The sequence below is a fragment of the Hemitrygon akajei genome, chromosome 9 (assembly GCF_048418815.1).
Source record: "Hemitrygon akajei chromosome 9, sHemAka1.3, whole genome shotgun sequence".
NCBI classification, from domain to species: Eukaryota; Metazoa; Chordata; class Chondrichthyes; order Myliobatiformes; family Dasyatidae; genus Hemitrygon; species Hemitrygon akajei.
This window is the reverse complement of record NC_133132.1, coordinates 35,688,028-35,708,329: the sequence shown is the minus strand read 5'-3', so window position 1 is coordinate 35,708,329 and position 20,302 is coordinate 35,688,028. Positions and strand designations below refer to the sequence as shown.

Sequence of the window (20,302 nt, the reverse complement as noted above, 5' to 3'; positions counted from 1 at the left end):
CCTGGAGTTCAGGAGAATGACGGGGAATCTCATAGAAAGATTCAGAATGTTAAAACGCCTGAACAGATTAGATATGGCAAAGTTATTTCCCATGGTAGGGATTCTGGGACAAGAGGACACGACTTCGGGATTGAAGGACACCCTTTTAGAACTGAGATGTGGAGAAATAACTTTAGTCAGAGGGTGGTAAATCTGTGGAATTTGTTACCACGAGTGGCTGTGGAAGCCAAGTCATTGGGTGTATTTAAGGCAGAGGTAGATAGGTTCTTGATTTGCCAGGACAGACATCAAAGGGTATGGGGAAAAGGCAAAGGAGTGGGGATGACTGGAAGAATTGAACCAGGCCATGATTGAATGGCCGAGCAGACTTGATGGGCCGAAAGGCCTACTTCTGCTCCTATATCTTATGGTCTTGTGGTCTTATAATAGTTTCAGTAGCTTCAACGTATCCTAGATTCATGGCCATAGAACACTACAGCATATAAACAGGCCCTTTGGCCCATCTATTCAATGCTGATCTATTAATCTGCCTAATTCAATTAACCTGCACCTGGACCATAGCCCTCGATACATCAGCCGTCCATGTATCTATCCAAATTTCTCTTAATTATTGAAATTCAACCTGCATCCACCACTTTGCTGACAGCTCATTCCACACTCTCACGAATCAGTATTCGCTGAAGTTACATCATTAACAGATTTTACTTCCTGGTTCATGTTTTAATGAATATCTGCTATCCATAATTTCATAACTCTAGAACAGCCTTTCTCAATCTTTTTTCCCTAGAGGAACCCTTGAAATAATTTTCATGCCTCGGGAAACCCTACATAAATATTACATCTAGAGTACACAGTATGTTAGCGTGATCAATAAGCTGTAGATATAATAATCCAAAAATAATTGCCAATGCTTTTCTGAGTAGAGAATGATTTTTAGTCAACTTTTCTTGAAATTAATCTCTTTCTTTCCCTTTCATTAAAAACTCATAAGGCAAACAATAAATTTCTCAATTCTGGGTCGAACGAGATAAGCACACACGAATTTCACCTTCAACTGAAATGAGACAATTTCTATCCTCACTTTTGATGCTTGTTAAACAAGACAAAGCTTGCTCACTCATGCAAAATGTTGAAAACTGCACCAAAATGTTCATTGCCTTCCTATGAATGGCAAGATACTTTTCTTTCACAGAAACCCAGAGCTTGTCCAGGGGCAGGTCAGTAAATCTCATCTTGAGAGCATGATCAGAGTGCAGATCACAAAGTTCTTCCTCTTCTCTCACAGTCAAGTTCTCAGGCTGAGCAGAAGATTTAGAGAAAAGGTTCCTCACCCAGTCATACACTTGTGTTGAGAGAGAAAATACTGTTCAATTTTGTTCTGCAGTTCTTCCAGGTGGCTTTCAATAAGACTCAAGACTTTTTAATATCCTCCCTCATTCTCAAGCCCAAGCAGTGGAAATTATGCTTGGAAATTTGAAACATTATGTTTTCACAGATTCAGTTCCCTATTAAATCCAAGAATCTTGTCACTTGAAGTCAAAACATTTACCCCAGGACTTTGCAGAGCCTTGTTTAACTGGTTCATATGATGAAAATGTCTGTTAAATAGGCTAGTCTCTGCAGCCACTCTTCATCTTCAAAGCTCTCGTCTAAATCTGGCCTACTATATTTTTGCAAGTACTTCTGCAATTCACCTTTCAGCTCAAACACCCAGTTCCTCAGCTAAGCATCGGAATTTCTGTATGTAGCAGGCAGTTGGTGTGTTCTTTGTGCAGGTTTACACACAGTTTTTTAAACATTCTCTAGTGAACTGGTATTAAAGAAACTAAACAACTTGTTTCCGGAATCTTTTTACTGATTGTGATTTTATTTTCAAAAGCATTAATCTGTTTGTTTTCAAATTCCAATAATCCTTTAAAATAACCAGCACTTTTAGAAAACCTACAGCACAATACAGGCCCTTTGGCCCACAAAGCTGTGCTGAACATATCCCTACCTTAGAACTACCCAGGCTTTACCCATAGCCCTCTATTTTTCTAAGCTCCATGTAGACATCCAGAAGTCTCTTAAAATACCCTATTGTTTCTGCCTCTACCACCAACACCGGCAGCCCATTCCACGCACTCACCACTCTCTGTGTAAAAAACTTACCCCTGACATCTCCTCTGTACCTAATTCTAAGCACCTTAAAACTATGCCCTCTCGTGCTAGCCATTTCAGCCCTGGGAAAAAGCCTCTGACTATCCACATGATCAATGCCTCTCATTATCTTATACACCTCTATCAGGTCACCTCTCATCCTCCTTCACTCCAAGGAGAAAAGGCCAAGTTCACTCAACCTATTCTCATAAGACATCCTCCCCAAACCAGGCAACATCCTTGTAAATCTCCTCTGCACCCTTTCCATGGTTTCCACATCCTTCCTGTAGTGAGGCGACCTTATGTGTCATAAGGCTGTTATTTGTAATTAAGAGTCTTTTCAATTTTGTCGGAGCCATTGCTGCATTTGTATGTTGGTTGCCACAGACGAGATGCAATGGAATAGGACAACTTGGATCACCAGTCCATGGGAAGCCTATTGATAAGTAGCTTTCTTTGTAAATGATGCACCATCAATAACTCTCGGAGATGGGAGGCGAACAATAGGCTTTTATTAGCTGCAAGAGACCACGATTAGCAGCAAGAAACCACCACACAACATCCTGGAGACTGAGGGAGGAGCAGTGCCTCCAATCGCCTTTATACAGGGGTCTGTGGGAGGAGTCACAGGAGCAGTCAGCAGAGGGGCGTGTCCAGACAGGTATATGTAGTTCACCACAGTAAAGACGGACTTTTTTGTGTCTGTTGTTGCACTGGTGCAGTGAAATGACTGAAGATTGTAATTCTTCATCATTAACCTTATCAGATTTGTCCGTAGGCCTAGGCCCAGAACCCTCCTCTTCCATCTCACACCTCCACTTCACAAATTGCCACAGTTTAGAATGAAAGAAATTCCCTCGAATTTTCTACTACACTGATAGCTTGTTCACTCCCATAAGTCAGTCGGTGGCGTGTAAGAGGAAAATTCGTGAGGTAATTTGGGAGGGAGAGGTTGACATCACGGCCCAAGTTGAGCAAGTCCATTCAATGCTTGGAAAACACACTTCGCTCTCCTCAATGACCTACTGTCCTCCCCTCCGTGTAATACAGCTCTCACTAATTATCAATGGCCTATCTAACTCACGTCAAAAACTGGGAATGGACTGAACCAAATAAACATGGCCCCACTGCGCACTGCCATACTAAGCTGCTCAGTCATCACCCACCACTGCAATTGCTGGCACCGCTCATTGCATGAATTTCAACAAACGATCTTTATTTTTTTTAAATTACTATCCCTTGCAACCTCTCATGGAACCCTAGGGTTCTGCAGAACCCCAGTTATGAAACATATTCTAGAATAATCTAAAACAGTGAGAGGAACTCAGAAGGTCAGACAGCATATCCGGAGGGGAATAAGGAGTCAACATTTCAGAATGAGACCCTTCATCAGGATTGGAAAGGAAGGGGATAGAAGCCTAATAAGAAGGTGGGTGATGGGTGGGGGAAGAGCACAAGGTGGCAGGTGATAGGCGAGACCAGGTGAGCAGCAAATCTGTGGGTAGGGAAGGGGGGGATAAAGTAAGAGGCTAAGAGGTGATAGGTGGGAGAAGTAACGGGCTGGAGAAGAAGGAATCTGGTGGGAGCGGAGATTGGACCATAGGAGAAAGGGAAGGAGGAAGGATACCAGGGAGAGGTGATGGGCAAGTGAGGAGAAAAGGTGAGAGGCCAGAGTGGGGAAATGGAGAACTCTCTTACAGTACTGTGCAAAAGTCTTCAGCACATCTATATAGCTAGGGTCCTAAGACCTTTGCACAGTACTGTAGTAATTTTATGTATTGCACTGTACTGTTGCTGCAAAACAAAAAGAAATTTCATGGCATATGTGAGTGATGACAAACTTGATTCTGATATGGGTGAGAGAGAGAGAGAGAGAGAGAGAGAGAGAGAGAGAGAGAGAGAGAGAGAGAGAGAGAGAGAGAGAGAGAGAGAGAGAGAGAGAGAGAGAGAGAGAGAGAGAGAGGAGTGTGTGTGTGTGTGTGTTTAATATATATAAGTTGGACGTGGATCTGGCAGAGGAGGAGGGTGGAGTAACTTTCTATCAAGATTTGTTTACTATAAGGGACAGGATGTTTCTCGAACAGATTATGTTCTCATGGAGACTTTGTATGCAAATTTATTAGCAAAAGCAACAATTGTGTTGGTGCTGTTCAGGAACTCAAGGTTTCCTCCTTGGTGGTCATAAAGGGCCAAGTCTATTTTGCTTTAGGTGTAACACGCAGAAGATGCTGAAGGAACTCAGCAGATCAGGCAGCATGAATGGAACTATGTCAACATTTCAAGCTAAGATCCTTCTTTGGGAGACATCAGGACCTGAGATCTGTCCTGGAGAAGGATCTCAAGCTAAAGTGTTAGCTCTTTATTCCTTTCCATAGATGCTGTCCAATCTGCTGACATCCTCCATCATTATGTGTGTCTTACACACAGAATGAAGAATTTCTCTTAAAAGCATTTGGAGAACAATAGACACTTCCGCAAAGGGTAGGAAATTAAAAGCAAAAAAGAAAAAGGAAGGTGTTAAAAATCAGTGCCTACAGAACTATTGTCATCATAATCACAAGAGATTCTGCAGATGCTTGAAATCCAGAGCAAAACACAGAAAAACATGTTGGAGGAACTCAGCAGATCAGGCAGCATCTAAGGAGGGGAACGTTTCAAGCCAAGACCTAGGATCTCTTCTGTTTTTGGTTTTGGTAACTCTTTTTGCATCAACATACTTTAGTAAGTTAAATCATAATTATGTCTTCAACTTAGTATTTTCTGTCCCCACCTGAATTACTTTTGCTTTAGATTTGAGGTACTGGATCAACTTTATTCCAGGATCTCGACCCAGTGGAGCAGCTCAGCAGCTGAAGCCCCTCACGAAAGGCAAATAGACAGCAGTTTCATTTCACAAAGAGATTCTGAAGATGCTGGGAACCCTGAGCAACACACCCACAATGCCAGAGGAACTTTATTCCCTAGAGTGTAGGAGAATGAGGGTTGATTTGATAGAAGTATAAAAAAGTTATGAGGGTATAGATAGGGTAACTGCAAGCAGATTTTTCCACGGAGGTTGGGTGAGCCTAGAGGTCATGGGTTCAGGATGAATGGTAAAATATTTAAGGGGAACCGGAGGGGGTAACTTTTTCACTCGGAGGATGGTGGCTGTATGGAAGTGGTGGATGCAGGTTTGATTTCAACATTTAAGAGGTTTAGATAGGTACACGGATGGCAGGGGTATGGTCTGGGAGCAGGTCGATGGGACGAGGCAGATTAATAGTTCAGCGTGCAGCAGTTGGGCCAAAGGTTCTGGTTCTGTGCTATAGTGTTCTGTGACTCTAACTCAACAGGTCAGACGGCACCTTTGGAAGGAAATAAACAGTCAACATTTCGATCCAAGACCCTTCATCAGCAATTCTATTTCCATCTTGTCTCCACCATTATAGGGTGTCATAGTAGCGTAGCAGTTAGTGCAACACTATTACAGCTCAGGACATTTCCAAAGTTCGGTGTTCAGTACTGGTGCCGTGCGGTAGGGAGTCTCTGTACATCCTTCCCGTGGAATGCATGTGTTCTCTCCAGGGCCTTAGGGTTCCTCCCACTGTCCATAAATGGACCAGGTAGGTTAACTGGTCATTGTAATTTGTCCCATGGGGTGGAGTGGCTCGGAGAGGCCACAGGGGCCTACTCCATGCTGGTCCTTTTATTATCAGTCGGCAGTAACTCTGATTGGCAGTAATTGTCTTTATAAAAGACTAAAGAGTGTTTACAACCCCATCCTATTACCACAATTTTTGGTTTACCAATGATGGACTCACTTCATTTATCTTGTTCCGTTTGTCGAATGATTGCATTTCTTACACTAATGGCTAGAAGATCTATTTTGTTGAATTGGAAGGAAATTAATCCTCCTACTGTATTTCATTGGCTTTCTCAAACTATGTTATGTTTAAATTTAGAAAAAATTAGAAGTGGTGTATTTGACACTTCTACTAAATTTGAAAAGATATGGAGACCATTTATTCAATATTTTCATATGATGTAATAGGACCCTGTTCCAGGCCTATTTGATTTTCCAGTTTTGATTGCATATATGTCAAGAGGATCGGAGTTGACGACACTGATGATTTAGTATTTTTGTGAGATATTATAAACAGCCCTTTTTTTTCTCTTCTTTATTTTTTCTTTTTCTCTCTTTTTTTGTTTTTTTTCTCTTCTATTAGTTATTAGATTTTTAGATTAGTTTTTTGCATAATGATTTTTTTCTATTTTTCTTTTTCTTTTTTTATTTTATATTATGATACACTTAGGTTTGCCTTGTCTATTTGTATATTGTATCGTTTACGATGTGGGAATACTCATTTATACTGTAATCATTGTTCTTGTAATCTTTTATAGTTAGTTGAAATATGTATGTGTGTAATCTCATTATCTATGTATCAATTTTATTTTGTTGTTATTAATAATGATAATAAAAAGATGGAAAAAAAGACTAAAGAGTGAAGTTTACTTCTATTTGTTGTATGAACATTGAAATGTGCCATTTACGTCAATTACCAACACTGTCCAGGGATGTGCTGGGGTCAAGATGCAAGTGTCACCACACATTCTGCATCAACACAGTATGCCCACAACTCAATAGTCCTTACTCATCCATATTTTCGGAATGTGGGAGAGGACTGGAGGACACAGACAAAGCCCACACATTCACAGTGCTTTGAGATAACATTGACAGTACTGTAATTCCTAGAAGAATTTAGGTACTGCATATCTTTATTCCTTGCTTATTTATTATCCTGTCTATTTCCTGGAAGTCTTATTATAATTTATAGTTGATGATATAGGGAATATGATACTAATAATATACTTTTTCTCTCAGCTCAAGCTGGTAAAAGCTAAGGAATAGCCAAGCACACTTATTTCTCATTTGCTAGGAACTATCGAACTACTCTAGTTGTGTTTAGTTTTGCGGTTTTCAGGAGAGTTACATAGACATTGCTGTGTAGTCCTAATCGTTTAATGCTATTGTGTAATAACTTTGGGATGATACCAGTTGTAGATATTACTATTGGAACAATGTATACCTTGTTGGCATTCCATAGTCTTTCAATTTCCTCTTTTAATTCAGCAATTTCTAGTGTCTTTCACTTATTGATTTCTGTATGTTATGTGTGCTTGGAATGCTGTATCTGTTAAATAAGTTGTACTTGCTTGTTTATCATGTATAATTATATCTGGGGGGCAGTTACTATGGATTGTCCTATCTGTAATAATGGATAGGTTGTAATATGATTTGTAGGACTCTGACTTTAAAACTAGATCAGGCTTGTATTTATAGTAAGGTATGATTTCTTTTATGAGTTTATAAATTTAAGCAAGATTTTGGTGAATGATGTTTGCCACGTGATTGTGCCTCTGTAAGTAATCAGATTGAGTTAAATTGCTACAGGATCCTGTAATGCGTTGAATTGTTTCTGATTTCCTTTGGCATTTTCTGCATTTATCATCTTGAATTTGCTGGTCTTTCATTATATATTTTTGATAATTTTTGTGTTAACCCCCTGGTCCTGTATTACCACACGGAACCCCTCTGTTTCTGGGAAGAGGTCTCCAACTCTGAGCCAGGTGCTCGACACTTCCTTGTTGACATCTAGGCAGCTCAGCTTATGGGGATGTTTCCATGGAGAGCCATGCTCTTTCATTGGTTAACTTTTTCTTCTTCAGTGATAAATTCTTCATTGTGCTGGGTTGTGTTTTTAAGTTCAGTGGTGTATACTTCTTATCATAATTGCATTATTCTTATGATCCAATATTACAGATAGAACAATCAAAAACATCCATCTGGATATAATATTACAGGATAAACATGCAAGAAAAACTCAGTTATGGACATTCCGAACACATATAACATACAGGAACCAGTGAGTGAAAAACACGGGAAATTGAAAGACTATGGAACATGAGCAGGATATACATTGTCCCAATAGTAATATCTACAACTTAAATCGGCATCTTCTGGTCAAGATGGGCCTGCATGCAATGCTCCTTGGGTAGACATCTTCTGGATAGATCATAAAACCATATACTGTATTTCACTTCTTTTATGTCTTTAACATTTATTTTTTCATCTTGGATGTAATTCTGGAACTATTAGAGCCTGTGATTTGCAGTTTGGAGATCGTTTGGGTATTTCCGAGCTCTACAGTCTCCGAGAGGATTCCGGGAGGCAGAGACAGCGTGCAGAAACGTCGTGGTGAGAAGGTGAGTTGATGTTCAACTCCACTTTGCTGATTAAACTGACAAGGGAGATGAAACATAAAACATAATAAATTGAAAAAATAAATCCCTTTGCCTGCTCCACTATTTTGGTAATGTTTTTAAGAGCTTGGTCCAGAAGATGTGGTCTGGAATCTCCATGGCAGCATGGTCCTAACTGCTGAATTAGGCCAATGTCAACAATCTTGCCAAATTGTTTGTTGTTGGTTGACCTCACTGTATTTCTGATGAGCTGCAGTTCATCAGATCTTGCCACCTTCTGTAGCCAGTGAATGAGATCTTATACCTACAAGATCGTCAGGCGTGGGGGTGCGGAGGTTCAGGCAGTAGAAGGGGGGGGCATGTGACAGGATCAAGGGAAAATGCAATGATTCACCAAGGTTTACAGCAGAGTCCAGGAAATTATTCTTACATTCATTCCCAGAGGACTAGAAAATAAAAGCAAGGGTATAATCTTGAGGCTTCACATGCATTAGTTAGACTGCATTTGGGGCATTGGGTATTGTGTGCAGATTTGGGCCCATTTTCTAATAAAGGGTGTACTGGTGTGCTGACATTGGAGAGAGTCCAGTGGAGGTTCATGAGAATGATTTTGGAGGAGCATTTGATAGCTTTGGGTTTGCACACTCTGGAGTTTAGAAGAATGTGGGGTGATCTCATTGAAACCTATCGAATGTTGAAAGGCCTGGATAGAGTGGATGTGGATAGGATGTTTCCTATAATATGGGAGTCTGGGACTAGAGGGCACAGCCTCAGAATGAAGGGATGTGCTTTTAGAAGAGTGATGAGGACGAATTTCTTTAGCCAAAGGGTGAATTCATCTGTTGGATGTATTGCCACAGATGGCTGTGGAGGCCAAGTCATTGGATATATATAAAGCAGAGGCTGATAGGTTTTCAATTAGTAAAAGGTTACATTAGGTTTCAAAGGTTACAGGAAGAAAGCAGGAGAGTGGGGTTGAGATGGATAATAAATCAGCTATGGTTCAGAGTCAGAATCAGGTCTCCTATCACTGCCATATGTCATGAAATTTTGAGGCAGCAGTACATTGCAAAACAATAAAAACTATAAATTACAGTATGAAGTATATATTAACATATGTTCAATAAGTAGTGCAAGAAGAGAAAGAAAAGTACTGTCCACCAGTGACTTTGCCAGAGAGAGAAACACTGGCAGAGGGGGCAGAGTCCCCTGAAGAGGATAGACATTCTCACACGGACATGCAGACCCCTCTCATGTCCCCAACACTAGACCCACCCAAAACATCCTCACCAGCGGTGCCTGCTGGGTCACCGGGGGTAGTGCGTAGATCACAGTGCCCTCGCAAACCTCCTGACAGACTGAATCTTTGATCGGATAGTTTCTTTTGTTGTTAGATTGAATGTTGAATTTGCTACGTTTTTTTAGGATGTTTTGTATTGGTAACCTGTTGCTAATGATATCACTGTTTTTATTTCCCAGTTCTTCTATATTTGGGGAATGTTGGATTTTAAAGGGGAGAAGTGTTGTAATGTGAGTATTATTAAAAGTAAGTTAATACTAATCAGGAAGCTGTTGGTAACAAGAGGCGGTTTCCAGGGTTTTATTTCTGCTCCTTTTACTCCGTGTGCATTGTATATAGTTCCACCACCCATGCCACACGAGGCACCTGGAAGCTTCTGTATTGTAAATATCATTTGCCATCCCAGATAAAGATGTTCTTTTGGCCATAAAATTGTTGAGTTGTCCTTTTTTAAAGTAGGAGTTACCACACGGTCTTTCATTGATTCCATTGTGTTCCCTGGACTTATTGTGTATGCCCACAAGAAAACAAATCTCATCAGGGTTGAACATGGTGGCACTTAAGAACTTTTTTAAAGCTATTATTAATGCTTTTTGAGTTAGTGATTTAGATGCATATCATATTATTACTGAGTTTTTGCTACAACAAGTGTATGGGACATTGGAAAAAAAATGTTGAATTTCCCCATGGGGATGAATAAAGTATCTATCTATCTATCTATCTATCTATCTATCTATACATACTTTGATAATAAATTTACTTTGCACCTCGATATGTTGGGTCCCAGATATTGATTTCCCCAACATTCCACAGACTAGTAGATTAGAGGACTTGGTAATCTGTGTAATTTGCGCCTAAGTGTGTAGGCAGAATCTAGGAAGGGAGCGGGGCTTAATGGGAGCTTGGGGAGAACAAGTTACAGGGAAGATTAGTTTATTAACGGGATTACTCCGTGTTCTAGATAGACTCAACAGATTGATAGATAGATACTTTATTGACCCAAAGGAAATTACAGTGTTGCAGTAACATTACTAGTGCACAGATATACAAATATTAGAAGAGAAGTAAGAAAGAATAAAAAATAAGTTACCTTAAAAATAAAACAGAGCTAAACTGAACTTAAACAGAGATTATTAATAATCTAACAGGAGGGAGGGGGGTCATCACTTCCCTGGCTACAGGCTGACTCATTATAGAGCCTAACGGCGCAGGGTATGAATGACCTCATCTTGGAGCAGCGCAGTTGTCTTAGTCTATTACTAAAAGTGCTCCAAGGATTTTCTGGAGGGTCCTTTGTTCTACTACAGCCTCCAGTGTATCCAGTTTGACTCCTATAACAGAGCCAGCCTTTCTAATCAGTTTATTGAGCTTGTTGGCATTAGCCATGTTAATGCCGTTGCCCCAGCACATCACCACCATAGATAAGATTGTACTGGCAACAACAGACTAGTAGAACATGTGAAGGGGAGGCTTGCATACTCCAAAGCACCTCAGTCTCCTCAGGAAGTAAAGGCAACCCTGGCCCTTGTACACAGCCTCTGTGTTGGTGCTCCACTCAAGTCTGTCATCCATGTGTACCCCCAAGTACTTGTAGGTCCTCACCACATCCACGTCCTCACCATCAATGGTAACAGGGAGCAGTACAAGCTTAGTCTTCCTAAAGTTCATCACCATCTCCTTTGTCTTACTGATGTTGAGCTGCAGATGATTCAGCTTGCACCATTTGACAAAGTTTTCCACCAGACCCTGTATTCATCCTCCCATCCTCCCTTTATACACCCAACTATTGCTGAGTCATCAGGGAATTTCTGCAGATGACATAACTCAGTGTTGTATCTAAACTCTGAGGTATACAGGGTAAACAGTAAGGGAGCCTCTGTGGGGCCTCAATGCATAAAGCCATGCGTGTCACACAGCTCTGATCTGACAGTCATGTAGTTCATTATCCAGGATATAATGGAAGTGCCAACCTGCATTGAACAGAGCTTCTCCCCCCAGCAATGAGAGCTGTATGGTTTTGAAGGCCTTTAAAAAAGGCTTGAGAAATCAAAAAACATGACCCTCACAGTGCTGCCCAGCTTATCCAAGTGGGATTAGGCTCTGAACAGCAGGTAGATGACAGCATCGTTGACTCCAATGTGTCGCTGGTAGGCAAACTGCAGGGGATCGAGGGCTGATCTGACCAGGGGTTAGAGGTGAGCCAGGACCAGCCTCTCTAGGGTCATCACAATGGGTGAGGTCACAGCCACAGGATATCAGTTATTTTTGGTTGGCCCTTGGGTACTGGAACCAAACAGGATGTTTTCCACACAGTCAGTACCCTTTCCAGGCTGAGACTCAAATTGAAAATGCCCTGGAGAACTCCACACAGCTGCTCACTACACTGCTTCAGGACCTTGGAGTTCACACTGTTGGCAGAAAGAACTACAGTCTGCAAGTAAGTGAAGTCAAATGAATCAAGGACAGTGGAAGCAGACGGTCCAATTGTCTTTGTTCTTGCTACAAGGAAGGAGATAGAGGCTGCCATTTTATGAATAGATTGAGTTCTCCATTTCGTGAGTCAGTTGCTTGGCTTGGCCAGTGTTTTAAAGAAAACACAATGAAGTCTCAGGTAATATGCTGAGCTCGGGATCATTTCCAAATAAGAAGCTATTTGTGAGGTGTCCTTTGGTTGGATATAACATGCAGGTTTGTGAATATTGGTCTGAGTGACTCAAGCTGATTGAGAACAAAGAGCCATAAATTACAGACTGTCATTTGCTGGGAAGAGGGCAATAAATGGATGCTGGCCTGGAGCAGAGCCAATAAGAAGATGTTAAAAGTCATCCAATGACACTGGAATGTACCATTTGAATTAATGAATATAAAAGCAGACTCTCCAAGTCTTCCAGCAGTGGCAACTCTGAAGGAGACCATCCATCGTGATAGTGAGGTGTCCCATGGAATGGAAGTGGAACTATGAGGAGCATGTGACCTGCAGCAGAAACTCCTTTTTAACTGGTAATATATTTTCTGCTCTTTGGCTGTCTTGAAAGGTCAGGAAAACTTAGTAGGCGTGCATACAGCTATTGATTGTGTAAGATCACGTGTTCTTCTATCGAGGTGGTTATTCTTATAACAACACCATCCGGTGCCAACGCTTTGCTGCGTCTGAGTTTTCCCAGAGCCAGTCCTTCTCACCTAGTGAAGGTCAGACCATGGTGACTGGGGAGTTGGTGGAAGGTGGGGGCTGGGAGTGGTGAAGATCGGGACAATAGCAGTTGGCATTTGGAGGTGTGGTTGGTACGTGCAGGGGAAGGAGGGGGTGTAGACAGTGATAGCCTGCATTGTTCACCTACATGTTGAACTGGAGGAGGAAGGACGGGAGGTGTTGGTGCTGAGGGAGCATTGAGTGCCTTGGCAACTGGGCTGGTGAACTGAGGGGGATGCGAACAGACAATCACCTTCTCTATGATAATAAAATATGGCAAAATATTGACAACAACCAAGTGATCTCTGAAGAAACAGAGTTTGAACCAAGACTGAAGTTCTAAGAGAAGCCACAGAGGAGGGAGGCAAGGTATAGGCAGACCCACAAACAATTCACTGTGTCAACATTTCCATTTCATCCATTTTGTAATTGAAAAAATCTTCTCTTAGTTATTAATAATTTAATTGAACTTCTAAATTGAAATTCTAAATTGACCTCTCCTTTGACACAACAAATCATTAGAATTACAATGCATACCGACTTCAATTTATATCTCCACTTTCTATTCGTGCCGTCCCTTCCACATGGTAGCATGGTGATATTACGGCATCAAGCCCCAGATTCAAGTCCTGCCCTGTCCGTAAGGAGATTGTACTTTCTCCCTGTGACCAACTGGGTTTCCTCTGGGTGCTCTGGTTTCCTCCCACATTCCAAGGATATACGGGACAGTAAGTTAACTGGTGACATGAGTGTCACTGGTTACACAGGCTCATTGGGCCTATTAGGACAGTTTTAGTCAGTATTTCTCCATGGAATCAACTTAATATGAAATGCAACTTAAAAAGCACCTGTAGAATTAAGAAACAAAAATGCAAGTTTTCAAAGCCACAACTGTGAGATACAATATGCCGATTTTAATACAACCTTGAATTTGCCACACGTAATACAGAAAAAAATATTCTATATTAAACCAAATCCATTCCTTCAAGTTCATTTTCCACTGATTTTTTTTTGCTGAAATAAATTGTAGCAAGATGAATATGAATTAAGCTTTGATTTTGAACAAAATAATCAATTTAATGCTTTGTTGATAAACCTTCAACTTAAATTCCTGATAAGTGTTGACAGTGGTGTCTTCAAAATAGTTTACCATTAAAGTTGTGATTCTAGCTATCACCCAAAGCAAAATTACCATGTCTAATTCACTCTTCTGCACAGCAGCAGTACCTGATACCCATCAATATTTTCCTTTCTATTCATACTGCAAAGATACTACCTGTGCTTTCTTTAAGATTAAATAGAAGGGCCCGGGGCGGGGGGGGTGGGGGGGGGAGGAGGGTGAGGAGGCCATCTGGGAGCAGAGAGGAGACTCACGTGGCTTTTATGACTAAGTCAGAAATGTAAATTGGATACAAGTTTCCCAACCACTGCATCTTGGAAGAGGCTGTTAGGCTATCTGAACAGGGAGCATGGAAGCGACCTTCAAGGGCACTGTGAGAACGGTACCCTATACAAGTCCTGAGACGATGAGGGGCTTGGTGGTAACACAGGAATTAGAGCAAAGGGCTGAGGGAAGTGGGCAGTCTATGGTTTACTAGCAGAGTCTGAACGGACATCACCTTTCATTCCGGACTGTACAAAAATTCTTCTGAGATGTTTTTGAACTTTTCCTAACTGGACAGACATGGATGGTGAGTCCTGATGAAGGGTCTCGGCCCGAAACATCGACAGTGCTTCTTCCTAAAGATGCTGCCTAGCCTGCTGTGTTCCACCAGCATTTTGTGTGTGTTGGACGGTGCTTTCCTGTATCACCACTGTTCCCCTGCTCATTGTTCAGGTTACAACCGTTTACAAAGACAAACCCTGTCTGATTCTGGGAAGCACTCTTACCACATGAAGTTTTAATGTACAGTCACAAAGGTTGGTGCAGAGAACCCCCACTCACCTGGATCTGCTTGTGCCTCCATTGCTGCCAACCCTACTGGACTCAAGGTTTCTAACAGTATTTCAATAACATTCTGAAGGTTATGATTGTTAGCATTGCCTAGTGATATCATCAACTGGACTGGCCAAATTTTGAGTACCAGTGTTAGATCATTCCAGCATATGGAATGGCCCATCCCCAATCTCTCCTTGTGGTACGGACATTAGGGTAATATCCTGCATACGTCATTAACGAACGTAATTGAGGATTACTGACTGCAGTTGGATACCTTCAGCGAGAAAAACAGAAATGAAAGAATTCTTTCTGGCACAGGAAGAAACGTAATTAGTTGCAGAAGAGATATATTTATACCATGAAAAAAAACCTAAATAGGTGCACCATACTACAAACTTTAACATTTAATCCACTGATTAATTTCCCTGAAAGGTTAACCAAGCAGCCCTCTCTAAAAATCCTGAATGCTAGGGATATCGTTTTTAAATTTTGACTGTTTGAATCTTCGATGCTTCTTCTGGCCAAGTGTAAGAATCAATGACAAAACTGTCGTAATCCGTGCTGTACGTGAGGGAGCTGATCAGAGAACGTTTGTCTTCTGGCTCAGGGTACACAGATGCCATTCCGTTTCTGAAAGCATATTCAGCAACCTGAAAGGAAAAGCAGAAAGCTGGCTGAAAATCAAACGGCGGATGCTGGAAAGCCACAGCAAAGGATCGGGAAAAAGCTGCAGAGGGTTGCAGACTCAGCCAGCTCCATCACTAGCCTCCCTACCATCGAGGACATTTTCAAACGGCAATGCCTCAGGATGGTGTAATTCATCATTAGGGACCCCCATCACCCACCACCGTGGCCTCTTCTCATTACTACCATCAAGGAAGAGGTACAGGAGCCCAAGTACTCACACCGAATGATTCAGGAACAGCTGTGCAGTGGCCCCTCCATACCAGACGGTGATACATCCAATTAGAATGATCTCCAAAGCACATCTGTAGAAATTTGCTAGACGTACCAAACTCACTTGGTTCTGCTCACTGCACTACCTTCGGACTTACTGGGGCCTTCCTATGCTCCCTTCAAATTCAATGGATTATTCTAATGTGAAACATCTTAAAATCAACAATCGGGAGTATGATGGCGTGCTGGTGGAGTAATATGTTAAAATTTGCTAGTCTGGCACCATTCCACCACCAGGCTCCTGAACCAGCAAGGACAACTTTGCCCTCCTCAACACTGAACATAACCTGTGGACTCACTTTATGCTCTTGGTATTATTCATTTATTATATATTTGTATTTGCAGTTTCTCTTCTTTTGCACACTGGTTGCTTGTCAATCTCTCTGTGTCCTCTGCCGTGTGAACCTTTGTTCGGCCAGAAACGTCAACCGTACTTTTTTCCATAGATCCTGCCTGGCCTGCTGAGTGCCTCTGGCACTTTCTGTGTGTTGCTCTGTTTGACTATAGTTTCTCATTGATTCTCTTGTATTTCTTTGTACTACTGTGAATGCCTGCAAGAAATGAATCTCAGGGTAGTATATGGTGACATATATATACACAAAGTTCAACTTACTTTGAACTTTGAAGTCTGTCACTGTTGATCTATCACCTCAAATTTTAATCTATATTCCCGGTCTACTTCAGCTAACTCTGCCTTTGGAGTTAGACTAGTTGATATAATTATTGTTCCAAAAAAAAAAATCTTAATATCCTATACACCCAGACTAAAATTAACCTTGCCAATTGATTTGTCAAATCTGTATGTGGAGCAATGTTGCAGATGCTGGAAATGCAGAATAACACACACAAAATGCTGGAGGAGCTCAGCAGGTCAGGCAGTGTCTATGGTCAGAGTAACACACACAAAATGCTGGAGGAGCTCAGCAGGTCAGGCAGTGTCTATGGACAGAGTAACACACACAAAATGCTGGAGGAACTCAGCAGGTCAGGCAGTGTCTATGGACAGAGTAACACACACAAAATGCTGGAGGAACTCAGCAGGTCAGGCAGTGTCTATGGACAGAGTAACACACACAAAATGCTGGAGGAACTCAGCAGGTCAGGCAGTGTCAATGGTCAGAGTAACACACACAAAATGCTGGAGGAACTCAGCAGGTCAGGCAGTGTCTATGGTCAGAGTAACACACACAAAAGGCTGGAGGAACTCAGCAGGTCAGGCAGTGTCAATGGTCAGAGTAACACACACAAAAGGCTGGAGGAACTCAGCAGGTCAGGCAGTGCCAATGGTCAGAGTAACACACACAAAATGCTGGAGGAACTCAGCCAGTCAGACTTCATCTATGGAGAGGAATGAACAGTCGATGTTCTGGGCCGACGTCAGGGCTCAGGACTCAGACTTTATGGTGTATCTCTTGCCAGTCCTCCATTTCTGGATTTCAACTCTACCCTATGATAGACGTATTGTAGAGCCTATGTGACTGCTTTCCCTTGTTATATCTATGTTAGTCATAAACGGGAATATTTGATTATTCCCTTTGGAGCTGCACACAAAGATTTGGTATGTCACCAAAGATAAGCAAATTTTGATGGCTGTACCGTGGAGAGAATTCTAACTGGTTACATTGCCGTCAGGTTTGTCTGGGCCACTTGCACAGGATCAGAAGCAGCTTCTGTGCTGTACGTTCAGCCTTGTCCATCATGGGCAGTAACATCCCCACCGTTGAGGACATCTTCAAAAGGCAGTGCCTCATAAAGTCAGTGTCCATCATTAAGGACACACATCACCCAGGACATGCCCTCTTCTCATTGCTACAATCAGGGAGGAGGTACAGGAGCCTGAAGACACAGACTCAATGATTCAGGAACAGCTTCTCCCCCTCCACCATCAGATTTCTGAATGGACGTTGAACCCATGAACACCACCTCACTACTTTTGCTCCCTTTTTTGCATTAGTTATTTAATATGTTTATATATGTTTTTTATTGTAATTTATAGCTTTTTTTAATGTATTGCAATGACCTGCTGCTGCAAAGCAACAAATATCAAGACGTACTGCATGCCAGTGATATTAAAACTGATTCTGACGTTCACGTTTTCTGACTCCTGAATCATTGTTCATTCCAGTAGTGATCTAGGGACACAAGAGATTGCAAATGCTAGAATATGGCACAGCATCATGGGCTGAAGGGCCTGTACTGTGCTTGTTAAGTTTGTGATACTGGGAAGGCAGGTGGCCGTGAATAACACACATGAGAGATGCAGAGATAAGAAACAAATGTGCAGCTGTTTATTTCACTTGTATTTCATTTACCCAGAATGTCCTCTCACATTTTGTTCAATACGGAATGCACAGGGAAGTTTGACAGCAAATTGCAAGGGATACTTATATATATATATATATATATATATATATATATATATATTTATAGAATATACTGTACCTGAACACAGTACTCTGCTGTACTCTTCTATTTTAAAAATGCATACAACTGAATGTTGGATCTGATTGCTTAATTCTTAAACTAAACCATTTAATTGATTATTTTTTGCAGTTTAACAATTAATTGTCTGCTTGCATTTTAATTATTTATATACAAGTAACTGCCCAGTATGTTTCCTAGTGACAATGGCATGTTTATTCAAGTTTAATACACTACCCTAAGTGGTTACATTGGTATGACTCTGGAAGGCTCTCTCAGTCTCTTGGACTGTGTATTGCATAATTTTAAAAAAAGCTATCTGATTGGCTGACTCTTATCTACAAGTTTGAATGGAATTATCCCTATCTGTGGGGATAAAAGAGCTGCACCACGAGGTCGGCACCATCTTAATATCTTAGGCGCTTAGATTTTTGTCTCTCCCTTCACCGGTCATTTCAATTTCTCTTTGTTCTATTAATGCTTAATCAAATGATCATGAAGCAACACGCTTTGTGCCTCTTTGCTGACTTCTGAAAGGACCTGGGATTAAAAACAGCAAAATTGAACATGATGGAACACAAGTTTCTGATTTCCTCCAGCAATTTGCTCTAGTACTGATCTTACCCTTTACCAGCACATCTGTTCCACCTACTTCTTACATTTGTTTGAAACTTTCAAAGAGTTCTTCATAGAAATCTGGGCTGTGACAAGGCAGCTTTTCACAGTCAATTGTTTAGCTTGATGTTATTTTTACAAAACCCTCTTTCTGTTTTCTGCTAAATGCATTCCACTGTGTCATCCTACAAGAAAAATCTGTTTTACCTGTAGCTGACACAACTTTTCTGAAGAGCAGACCCATTTTAAAATACTGTATAAACAGATTGTCAAATACTATATTACAGAAGACATCTTAGACCGCTAGAATGCTTCCACATTCATAGCCTGAGGTCAGTCCTTGGCATCCTGTTGGCAGGACTATGTTACAAACCTGGAAGTCGTCGATGGACCAGAGACCATGAACATCATGGCCATGATCCTGAAAGCCCAGTTTCGATGGATATATTCGATGCATGTTATATGCATGGAGGACTCGAGAATCCCCAAACATCTACTGTACAATGTGCTAACTCTGGTTCAAAGATAGTGTGAGAGCTAACATCGCATTGGCTAGACTTACTCCAGCCGCACAAGACTGAACTGGACAGCGTGCCTTGATAGGACTTGCATCATGCAACTTGCAACTTTGAGGAGAGATGTCGTGGAGATCTGTTGGCTGCCTGACAACAGAAAGCTGCAGCTGACTCAGGACAGTTCCTCTTCGCTCACTGCCAATGAGTTTCCCATTCAAGCCTCGGACTCCACAGCGTTCTCCGGGTCCATCACAGATGAACTGCACAAGAACGACCATCATCGTCGGGCATGATGGACAACTAACATCATCACTGGATCCTGAACTACCTCACACCACACTCATTCATTTGCCCGTCTCCCTTCCCTTCATACCTTATGTCCGTGATTATTCCATCTTACCTCAAGCTTCCCTTAAGCAACTGACATTCTAATTCAGCTTCACTAGCATCTACGACCGATTCACCTTTTTGTTTAAGAAACTATGGTCACCTCCATTCTTCCTTGCGGACCTCAACATTTTGTCCTCTCCTGATTGTTAAATAAAAACAGAAATAGCTGGAGATACTTTGCAAGACACATTAATTCCTCTCTCATCACAGCTAACATTACAAGTCCATGATGCTTCAGTCATTTTGATAAAAGGTTATCAAACTGAAATGCACACCCTGTTTCTCCTTCCAATATGCAAGACAACACAAACATTTTGGAGAATCTCAGAAGGTCAGGCAACATCTAAGGAGGCGAACAAACAGCTGACATTTCAGGCTCAGACCTTTCATTATTTCTGGAAAAGGAGGGGGTAGAAATCTAAATAAAGGGTGAAAGGAAGGGGAGGTATACAAGCTGGTAGGTGATAGATGAGACAAGGTGGGGGAGTAGGGGAGATGGGGAGGGAAAGAGGCAAAGGGCTGAAGAAGATAGAATCTGAAAGGAAAAGACAGTAGATCATGGAATAAATGGAAGAAGGTCTTTTGTCGAGATTATC

At 41.5% G+C, this 20,302-nt stretch overlaps 1 protein-coding gene across 1 annotated transcript in view; it reads right to left on the bottom strand.

Moving 5' to 3' along the window:
- Positions 1-13,763: 13,763 nt before the first annotated feature.
- The window catches only part of me1 (malic enzyme 1, NADP(+)-dependent, cytosolic), a 404,589-nt gene continuing 398,050 nt past the window's right edge, over positions 13,764-20,302 (bottom strand). The window contains exon 14 of the mRNA XM_073055771.1: positions 13,764-15,458. Coding sequence (XP_072911872.1) covers positions 15,291-15,458 — 168 coding nt within the window. The 3' untranslated portion in view covers positions 13,764-15,290. The remainder of the gene's footprint in view (positions 15,459-20,302) is intronic.